This window comes from Bubalus bubalis, chromosome 15 (assembly GCF_019923935.1).
Source record: "Bubalus bubalis isolate 160015118507 breed Murrah chromosome 15, NDDB_SH_1, whole genome shotgun sequence".
In the NCBI taxonomy this organism is placed as follows: domain Eukaryota; kingdom Metazoa; phylum Chordata; class Mammalia; order Artiodactyla; family Bovidae; genus Bubalus; species Bubalus bubalis.
The window spans coordinates 45,358,824-45,370,312 of NC_059171.1; the positions used below are offsets into that span (position 1 = coordinate 45,358,824).

The window sequence follows — 11,489 nt, forward strand, 5'->3', positions numbered from 1 at the left end:
GCCATTACAAAGGGGACTTTTCGTTGAAGCAAAAATAGAGACAACACACAAATTTAAAATGAATGCTCTTGGTAAAACAGACACAGCGTGACTGGACGGCGAGAACACGATGAGGGCGCCACTCGAGCTTGTTCTAAGCACGCTGAAAACACTCCTCTTAGCACAGCTAATCCTTTTTCAAATTCGATTCTGTATTATTGTCAAGGCTGGCAGCTACGTGGATTAACCAACAGTCAGAGCCTGATCACTGAAATAAAGATGATGCCTAAGTCTATAGTTTAAATGTCCCATTTTGTACTAATTCCCCAAATTCTCAAGCCAGAATTCCTGTTCTTTGCCTTAGGAGATGGTCTAAAATGTGCATGTCTTTTGACCACCCCCACCTCTTTTTTTTCCCTAGAATGAGTAGTCTTCACCTTAGCTGACATCCCTTTGTTCCAACAGTAGGAGCTTTTTTTTTTTTTTTTAATAAAATACCAATTTTATGAAAATTACCCGAACTAACAGGATTGTGTAAGCACAAATGAAAGTGGGGACGATAGTGAAACTGTTAGAAAGCAGAGCAGCAATTGGTTTAATTAAAGCTCAATATAATCCTATTTTTATTTCTTAAGTCCAACCACAGATTCATCTGAAATGAAATACAGATTGAGGCTTCTATCATAATGTGATAAAATTTAGAAATACAATGTTCTCTTTGGGGTTTCTTTTATTTTATATAAAGAGAGACTTGGCATTTTGTTACAGACTTTTAAAAGTAAGAAAATGATAACTTAGAAACATTAAAATTCACATTCTTTGGGCAGTAAGGCTTCAAACCTACTGAAGAAAAGACCTTCTGGTTTTTCAGTCATTTAAGTGATTTCGCAGAGTTGATCTCAAAGATTATTGGGAGGAGGAAGGGGAGTCCTGGGACTTCCCTGGCGAACCCGTGGATAGACTTATTTTAATGTAGGGGGCGTGGGTTCGATCCCTGGTTGGCAAGCTAAAATCCCATGTATCTTGCAGCCAAAAAACCAAAATAGAAAACAGAAACAATATTGTAACAAATAAAATAGAGACTTTAAAAATGAGCCACATTAAAAAAAAAAAAAAGTGAGAGGAGTCCGCAGCTCAGTTGAAGATGTTTGTAATTTGAAGCCTATGATTTTCTCATTAAAGGAGACTGATTTAATGAGCCACATATAGGTCCATTTGTGTGTGTTCTGAAATGAGTCCAGCAGTTAGATCTACTCCCAGGAAGAGTTCCATATGAGCAAGCACTTTAAGGGGGAGAAGCCTAAACAAAACAAACCTTGAACACTTAACTTCAAAATGAAGGCCACATTTGGACTTGTATGGTTACCATTGACTTTAATGGGAACAGCCTGTTTCTGGGGTTCAGGATGTGAAATCGGTGGGAAAAGTGTGAAATGGAAAAAAAAGAAAGGAATAAAAGGATCTGTTGGGCATCCTGTTCAAAGACTCCTAAAAGTGCTGCGTGTCAAGAGGGGATGAGTTAAAATTCACATTTTGCTAATGAGCCATTGTTGTCTCTCAAAGAATGATTTAATGCTGCTACATTGTCCTTACAAGCTATTTAATCCCTGCAGAAGAAAGCAGGAAGAGTAGGCCCTGGTTTCAAGTCTGCTTAATTGCTCATCAACCAGAGGAAAGTTAGAAATGACAGAAACGACTGGAAAGGCTCACCCCTATCCTGTGAACACACACACACACACACACACACACACACACACATACACATGCGAACCAAGACCAACAAACCGGCATGGGAAGCATCTTATTGGCATTATGTTTCTGGCATTGCTATAACTACGCACAAAACAAGCCCTACATGAAATGGTAGCGACATCTGTTCTAGACCCTGTGGGGCTTTATTCCCAAAACAGTTGTAAAATCTTTGGGGGACAAAAATATTTCTATGTATCTATGCAGATGCCCTCCTCTAAGGGAAACACACACACACACAAATGGATACAAGTGTTGAGCTGGAAAGACAGGACTAAGAAAAGGAAATGTCATCCACTTTTTAAAAACACTTAAAATTTCACCTTTCAAACAAAGCTACATCTACTGCCTTGGATAGACCTTTAAAAAACAATCCCAGGCCTTCTGTGGTGACCCAGTGGTAAAGAATCCGCCCGCCAATGCAGGAGACAGAGGAGACATGGGTTTGATCCCTAGTTGGGAAGATCACCTGGAATAGAAAATGGCAACCGACTCCAGTATTCTTAACTGGAAAATTCCATGAAAAGAGGCAGGCAGATTTGTTACCACTGAGCCACCAGGGAAGCCCTGCCTGTGTTATACAGTAAGCCCTTACTGTTTTCCTGTTTTATGTGTAGTAGTACTCTTGCCTGGAAAATCCCATGGATGGAGGGGCCTGGTGGGCTGCAGTCCATGGGGTCGCTAAGAGTCAGACACGACTGAGCGACTTCACTTTCACTTTTCACTCTCATGCATTGGACAAGGAAATGGCAACCCACTCCAGTGTTCTTTCCTGAAGAATCCCAGGGACAGGGAAGCCCAGTGGGCTGCCGTCTATGGTGTCGCACAGAGTCGGATACAACTGAAGCGACTTAGCGGCAGTAGCAGCAGCAGCAGTGTGTATATGCTAATCCCAAACTCCTAATTTATCTTCCCCCTACCCTGACCACCACCACCCACTATCCTCTCTGGTAACCATAACTTTGTTTCATATGTCTATTTCCATTTTGTAAATATGTTCATTTATATCATTTTTTTTACATTCCACATATAAGTGATACCATATTGTACACTCACTGATACCTCACTGAACATGATAATTTCTAGGTCCATCCATGTTGCTGTAAATAGCATTATTCCATTCTTTTTATGGCTGTATGGGAGGGATTGGGGGCAGGAGGAGAAGGGGACGACAGAGGGTGAGATGGCTGGATGGCATCACTGACTCTATGGACGTGAGTCTGAGTGAACTCCGGGAGTTGGCGATGGACAGGGAGGCCTGGCATGCTGTGATTCATGGGGTCGCAAGGAGTCAGACACGACTGAGCGACTGAATTGACTGAACTGAATATTCCATTGCTTTACCACTTCCCTGGTGGCTTAGTGGTAAAGAATCCTCCTGCCAATACAGGAGATGCAGGTTCGATCCCTGGGTCAGAAAGATCCCTAGGAATACATAGTATCAATAGTGTATATATGTCAATCCCAATCTTCCAATTCCTCCCACCACCTCCTTCCCCCCTTGGTATCCATATATTTCTTTTCTACATCTGTCTCTATTTCTGCTTTGCAAATAAGTTCATCTGTATCATTTTTCTAGATTCTACATCTACATTATTGAATGATTTGTTTTCTCCTTCTGACTTACTTCATTCACACTATATGACTGTCTCTAGGTCCATCCAGTTCAGTTCAGTTCGCTCAGTCATTTCTGACTCTTTGTGACCCCATGGACTGCAGTACGCCAGGCTTCCCTGTCCATCACCAACTCCGGGAGCTTGCTCAGACTCACATCCATTGAGTCGGTGAAGCCATCCAACCATCTCATCCTCTGTCATCCCCTTCTCCTCCTGCCTTCAATCTTTCCCAGCTTCAGGGTCTTTTCCATTGAGTCAGTTCTTCGCCTCAGGTAGCCAAAGTATTGGAGCTTCAGCTTCAGCATCAGTCCTTCTAGTGAATATTCAGGACTGATTTCCTTTAGGATTGGGTTGGATCTCCTTGCAGTGCAAGGGACTCACAAAGGTCTTCTCCAACACCACAGTTCAAAAGCATCAATTCTTCGGTGCTCAGCTTTCTTTATAGTCCAACTCTCACATCCATACATGACCACTGGAAAAACCATAGCCTTGACTAGACGGACCTTGTTTAGACATTTAGACTAGACGGACTTTGGAAGGAGTTATGCTGAAATTGGCTAGGCTGAATGTGAGCGGTTTTTATGTCTGAAGAAAATAACGTGAAGTGACCCAGGATGTGTGCCGGGTTCACGCCTCTGCTCTGCCACTTCCTAGCCATGCGACCTTGAGTAGGTTGTTGAATTCTTCATGGGAAGGGCCCACCTTGCAGGGCTGTGGTAACACCTGAGGTCACGCAGGTAAGGGACCTGGTCTCATGACTGTGGCACAGGGATGCTCATCAAAGGGCAGCAACTGCTGTTTACAGAGAAGATAAAGTATCTTCATTGCCTTTTATAAATTAGAAAGAAGTCATCTCATACTTAGAAGCGATTGTATTCAGGGTTATCAATAAGATGTGGGCTGAATTATCTCATCAGACAGATAAGGGAATGTTATTTGAAAGCCTTTAAACATACCTTTGGAGGGAACCAGCCACATAAGAATTCTGAAAATCCATTCATGGCATCAAGTGAAAGAGTACCCCGCCATTCCAGCTGGGAGGACGTTCTTGGAGCGGTGACAGTCATCTTCACAGCGCTTGGGGACCTGCCTGTCATGTTGATTAAATCATCCAGAAGCTTTTGCAAGAGCTAAAGCACGCAACCTGCTCCCTGAGACTTCACCTTCATCTCTTAGGGGCATCTCTATTTGGATGGAAGAGAATGAGTTTCATTGGGTCCTGGACTCTGTGAGCCAAGACATAAGATTTCTGGTATTGACACAACCTGTATTCCCCAAGCAACTACTGAAAAATGGGCTGAACAGTTAGCTCATAAGTGGGTTTTGCTTTTATTTTTTAAGAATTTGTACTGGTGGTCATTTTGGCTATGCTGGGAATAAAACAGGACCAAGAAGCCCTGGAGCACTCAGGAGTCTCATTCAGCAACACCAACCACATGCAGACAGATTACTATGGAAGGTGTTCTGTAATGTCCATTTGGGAAGAAATTGATAAAAATCAGCATTCTTGCCAATAATTCACATACTGTGAGCAGGCCTGGTGCCACCCTCCATGCGTGTGCACAGGGGGCGGGACTTCACGCTCAGGTTCACGTGACAAGCCCACAAGGATGTGCACACCCGTAGGGCCATGCTCAGCAGAGTCACGTGGGCAGGTTGCCCAGGCCCCCGAGTATTTCAGGACTTGAAAGGACCACAGAGGTCACCTCATTGGCTTTAAAAAACTCCAATTCCTGTGCGAATTACTTTTTATTTTAAGGAGGAGAAATGTCCAAATCTGAGTCCTTTGAGGGTGAATTTAACTTTTGAAGGCAACCAAACTTCCCTCAAAGTTAAGTCTAGTGAATCAAGTAAATGCTTAGGATGGACAAATGAAAAATAAAGTGGGGCCATAAAATGACAAAACCGGTTGGCTCCAATGATCCACAAGTTGTTCTGAGAGGTAATTCCAAAAGGACCTAGAGAAACAGGTGCTCCTCAGAGTGTTGTTGTGGATACAACCTCTCTGAGGGCAGAGGGAAGTTCATATCACATCTTTCAAAATATGTGTGCATTTTGGTCCAGAAATTCAACTTATAGGACTTTATCACAAGGAAATTATTGGGACAGTAGGCAATGATTTAGTATTAGAAAGCTTGGTTGGTGCAGTGTTTTTTGTTTTTTGGGTCATGCTGTACTGCATGTGGGATCTCAGTTCGATGACCAGGGATGGAACCCATGCCCCCTGCATTGGTAGCTTAAAATCTTAACCACTGGACTGCCAGGGAGATCCTGGTGCAGTGTTAATAAGAGCCTAAAAATTGGATGTGGTCTCAATGTCAACAGTAGGGATTGGTTAAATACAGGAAGGCACATAAAGTCAGTGAGATACTGTGTAGTCCTGCAAAATGACGTTGCTGAAGTGTTTCTGTTGCTATGGAAAATCGCTAATGATTCAATGAAAAGAGCAGGTTCTAAAATAGTGTTAGGATATGATCCAGGTTAAAGTGTGTACTGGTGAGGAGGGGGATAGAAGAGGATTGGAAAGACATGCACCAAGTTTTGAGTGGTGTGTAAGACTGAATATTTTCACATTCTTTTTGCTTGCTTACATATTATGATTTTTCTGTAATGAGAAACTATTTTTATAATAAAAAGACAATGAAGGAAATATCAAAGAGAGGAGAAAGAGGGTCTTTCCTTATAGAGGAATGATGATGTGCCTGTAATTGTTGTTAGGGCTGCCGTAACAAAGGATCACCCACAATAAATTTGACACTAAGTTCTTGTCTCACAGCTCTGGAGGTTAGGAGTCCAAGAGCAAGGTGTAGGCATGGTTGGTTCCTTTTGAGGGCCATGCGGAAGGAATCTGTTCCATACCTCTCTCCTAGTTTCTGGTGGTTGCCTGGCAGCCTTTGGTGTTCCTTGGCTTCTGTTCCATCAATTCAACACTTTCTTAACTCACTTTCTTAACACAGTGTTCTACCTGTGTGTGTTTCTGTTTTTGAATTTTCCTTTTTTTGTAAGGACATTGGTCATAATGGGTTGGGACCCACCTTAATCTAATTAATATATGTGTGTGTGTGTGAGCTCAGTTGTGGCTGACTCTTTGCAAACCCATGGACTGAAACCCACCAGACTCCTCTGTCCATGGAATTTTCGAGACAAGGAAACTGGAGTGGGTTGCCATTTCCTACTCTAGGGGATCTTCCTGACCCAGGGATCAAACCCGAGTCTCCTGCGTCTCCTGTATTGGCAGGTGAATTCTTTACCACTGTGCCACCTGGGATGGATGATCTAGTATGACTTCATCTTAATTAATTATGTTGGCAAAGATCTTATTTCCAACTAAGGTCATGTTCTATGTATGGGGGATTGGAACGACATACGAATTTGAGAGTGGACATAATTCAGTCCATAATAGTAACCCCAATGAGATGGCCATACTGGTCCTACCCAACTGAGGTTAGTGCTTACGTGTCATTGTAACCTATGCCAGCTACTGTGTAGTAGGAGCCTAGACCGAGATCAAGGGTAATGGGGCTGGGGCACTGCCATTCCTAAAGGACTCCGGGTTTAGAGAGAGAGTGATGAAACACAGAGCCCAGCACAGCCGCCCCACCTTCACCCTGCCCCTGCCCCAGCCCTCCCAGGCCAGAGCAGAGGCATCAGTGGGCATTCAGCTGAACTGGGAAGATCAGCTCAGATCTGAAAGGAAGAAACAGCCTGAAGGAAAAGATGAGGATGTATTAGTCCTTTTGGTTGAATATAGTGGTTGATATTTTAAAAATAAAAGGACTAAAAAAAATGTTACAAACATCACACAAAAATCTGCACATAGATGTTGATAGCAGCTTTATTCATAATCATCAAAAACCTGAAGTAACCCAAGATATCCCTCAAACTGTGGTATATCCAGACAATAGAACATATTCAGCAATAAAAAGAGATGAGCTGACAAGCCATGAAAAGACATAGAGGAACTTTAAATGCATATTGCGAAGTGAAAGAAACCAGTCTGAAAATGCTACATACTGTACACTTAGAGCTGTATGGCATCAAAAAAGACAAAACTATAAAGACTGTAAAAAAAGGAGTTGCCAGGGATGGGGAAGTGGAAAGGGAGGAGGGGTGAACACGTGGAACACGGGATTTTTAGGACAGTGAAATTATTCTCTATGATGTAATGGTGGGCACATGACATTGTACATTTGTCAAAATTCATAGAAGGTACAACACAGAGCAAACCCTACTGTAAACTATGGACTTAAGTTAATGATAATATATCAATATTTTATCAGTTGTAATAAATGTACCTCTGTAATGCTGGATGTTAATAATAAGGGAAATGATGTTGAGGGAGGGGGAAGGGAAGAGGGTTTCCCTGCTTCATGTTTCTATAAACTTAAAACTGTTCTCAAAAAAAAAAAAAATTAAGTCTATTAACTTAAAAATCCGAACCAAAAAGATATATTACGTATAAAGAGATGCAGAAAAGATCATGCACTTAACTACCCAAAAGAAGCTGCTGGCAGATAAAAGTTTGAGCAGTGGCAGGAGTTAACTCTTTTACAAAGGCCTTTGAGAAGATGCAGATGACCAAAGTGTGACCCAGCAGGATCTCCAAGATACAAACAAGTCTGGCCGCTCACACCTATCTCAGACTCAACAAAGCCCTTCTAAATCGAGCTTAAAAGGGTGGGCTGTGGGGGAGGGGAAGAAGAACCAAATTCTTATTCAAAGAAATAACAGTTTGGACCGTGCACAAGAGTGTCAACAAGTTATGCAGATCTTATCAGCATCACATTTTTTGGTGCCTCCCAGCTATTCAGCGAGGCTCCACCAGCCTGTCAACACCCTTCGGCATCCCACGCATCCGGGCATATCCCTACCTCAGGAGGCTCTGCGGTGGCCAGGCAGGCCTCCCCAGGGCCCCCACGGAGGCAGATTTTTTCTCTATGTACAGAATACCTTCATCATACCATCCCATCAGAATTCTTTGGTCCCTTTCACCACTCACATTCTGTGACTTGGTTGGGGCTAAATGTCTATAAAATTGACCAGTACATTTATGCTAGCTTTGGACAGTTGGGAAAAAATATCTGATGCTTTCACATCTGGAAGAAGAGAACATGTAGTTTCAGGAATGTAAGGAGAAATGATGCAGAAATCATCATTGAACATAGATAGGCTTCTATGACATGTTTCTACATTTGCGGATAAAACTTTGTTGCCATCTTACAAAATTATGGATAAGGCATAAGGTTTATGCAGGTTCCTCTCTCCACTTCTCCCCACAAACACACAAAAATAAAGCCTTTCTAGGACATACATTGCTCCATCATAATATACCCTCTCAAATGTAATTTTGTTAAGTGATACAAAAAAGCATTTATTTAGAGGAATGAAAATGATAGCTTTTACTATATATCACAGCTTCTTTTACCATTGCATTCCTGTTTATTATGTGAAAGTCAGTGAATGAATCTCCTTGTCTGCGTGTTTGTTTTCATTTTTAGGCAGCTTTAAGTGCCTTGAAACAATTTTCTGAACAAGGACTGGATTCAATGGAAGGGGCAATGAATATTGAAAAAGGTTCTCTTGAAAAGTGAGTACATCTTCTGTGGTATTCTTACATTTGTAATTTTGTAACTTGTCTGGAAAATAAGATCAACATCATAATAAAGTGAAAAACTCAAGACAATAATATCTATATCCTGCAAAATTATTCATAACACAATTCAGTGTAAATAAAAGAGAACCAGTATATATGTTCATATTTGTTGCCTCTAAATATCTCTGTGAAAGTTTTAATCTACTGATGGATCATTATTTCTGCATTTTAATGCCTTTGCTGGAAATATTTCTGTGAGTTTTATGGACCACAGAGACCTGCAAAACTTACAAAAGATGACTTTGATTTCAGACTGTTGAGCCTTCTCTGACTAAACCATTTTCTGAGGTAAAATTTTTCCCTCAAAGCCCTGCTAGGTTGTAGGCACAACAGAGAAGGAAAAAAAAAAAAAAAAAAGATGAGAGCAGGGTTCTCTCCCTTTGGCTGCATTTTGTTTTTCACGTTGTTATATGAAACGCTAGCACACACTGTCACAAAACTGTGGCTTCTGAGGGCTGCAGAGGCCAAATCGCAGCTTTAATAAGAATTTCTGAAATCCAGCTCATACCTCTTTTATGATATTGAACATAACATTTGATCCGAGGGACTGAACTTTAGGTCCCTCCAGAGACCCAATTTATACTAAAGAAATTGCAAGCCATTGTATTTACCATAGTGGAATCCAAATTCTTTCCAAGCAGGAATAATAGCAGGTGAGACTTCAGAACTCATACAGGAGATAACATTTTTAGAATGAAAAAAAAAAAGGAAAAGTCAGATAACCCAGGAAGTCAAAACCAAATATACAGATCTTACAGTTAAAAAAAGCTTATCCACCCCCCCACGCTGACCAAGAAAAAACAGCATTTGGTCATTAATATTTAAAGGGTGAGAGCGTGAGAAGAAAACATTTGGTAAACAGACGTGGCATTTTAAGTTGTCTATAGATTGGCAACCATTTATAAGCTAATTTAATCAAAACCATTTCCACATGATCTCATCAGTAGACTATCTGAACATAAATATTGTTGTTTCACTTTAAAATGTCACTTTTGTGGTGACCTTTGAATCCTGTGTGCCATCTGCTAATAAACATGTCTGAAGATGTGCAACCCTGGACCTTCAGCTCTTGTTAATGTATTAATCTTCCAGACAAGCCCAGCATCTGGGAGAGAAAGCGAACAATAACCAGACACACCCGGGCTCCATCGCTCAGGACTGCAAGAAATCAAGGTCGGTCATCTAGCAGCTCCCATAACCGCGCTGCCACCGCATCCTTATAAACCTGTCAGCACGCATGAGGGTGTCTGTGTTCAAGGAAATGAATGACTAATACCATGATTTGAGTCTTATGTGAAGACAACACTATTCTAACACAAGGGATAATAGACATAGGACTGTTTATTCAACTGGGGGAAAATAAAACTTTGAGCATTTCCCTTGGAACTTGAGATCAGATCATAACTCATTTGCCCAGAGGCAGCAGAAATCCGATCCTGCTACTGGAGCTTAAAATAACAATTAATGAAAAGTGTTAGAGAAATTGGGTTTGGTTTTTCAATGATGAATAGAGAAATTGGGTTTGGTTCTGTTGTTAGGATTGTTTTCTCGTGGCACTTGTGTTCGCTTCTATTCTCTCTCATTTTAAATAATGCCTGATGATTCCAAGATTAACCAACGATGTGCTGTGCAATGTGATGGTCGTTGTCTTCATATAGAGTCACCCCAGTTTCTCTTTCAATGCAGATGTTTGTAAGCTTCATCCTATATCAGTATGAATAACTTCAGGGTGCACCACTCAAAGATGTATGCCAACAACCATGGTGGAAATCAGGTCAGACTTGTGATTACACATATGAAATAAGGGTAGGAACAACTGGTTTCAATAGACGCCAGGAATTCAGAAAGAAAACAAAAACCAGTTGTGGGTTTTGAACGCCATCATCCTATTAGCCACTGAGGAGGCGTCTTGCCTCTCCAGCCATTTATGTGGATTCCACGTTCGTGGTGGACATCGCTCCCACCCCATCCATGTGTTGTAAGCCGCTCACTGTTTGCATCCAAAGTGTTCTTTGATAACTGCCTCTGCACTTGGGTCACGGAGTGGGATCAAAAGCAGTAATGTACATGGCGGGGAAGGAAAGCCAGTCAGAGGATCCATAGAGGTCTTGCCAGCCATGCTCTGGACCAGCATGTTGGAATCCAGGGTGAAGACAACGCAGTAAAAAAAAAAATGTGGTCGGTTTCTGTGTGAAGTGTGGTCATTGTTCTTCTTTCCTTGCTTCGCTCTCCTCTCTGAAACGTCACCCCAGTGTCACCCGTCCCGAAGGCGGGCCCCGTCACTGCACAGTGGTGACAGAAGGGGACGTCCAGGCTTCTCTTGCTACCAGGCTGCCTCTGCGAAACTGCAGGGCTGCCTCCCTGGGTGACTCGGAGCCAGGTTCCTGACCAGCCAGCGTCACCTCATTGTTCAGGTTTTCTCCCTATTGATCTGCCAACGTTGTGCAATGAGAAAACACTCTATGGTCTAACTGCTCGGCCCAACGTGACAA

The 11,489-nt window shown here is 42.0% G+C and overlaps 1 protein-coding gene across 10 annotated transcripts in view; it reads left to right on the forward strand.

Annotated features, from left to right (window-relative positions):
* STAU2 (staufen double-stranded RNA binding protein 2) overlaps positions 1-11,180 on the forward strand; it is a 305,674-nt gene extending 294,494 nt beyond the window's left edge. For all 10 annotated transcript variants that reach the window (XM_045162802.1, XM_045162800.1, XM_045162797.1 and 7 more), the window contains 2 exons: positions 8,843-8,931; positions 10,090-11,180. In XM_045162802.1, the coding sequence (XP_045018737.1) occupies positions 8,843-8,931; positions 10,090-10,183 (183 nt within the window). In that variant the 3' untranslated portion in view covers positions 10,184-11,180. The remainder of the gene's footprint in view (positions 1-8,842; positions 8,932-10,089) is intronic.
* Positions 11,181-11,489: the final 309 nt, after the last annotated feature.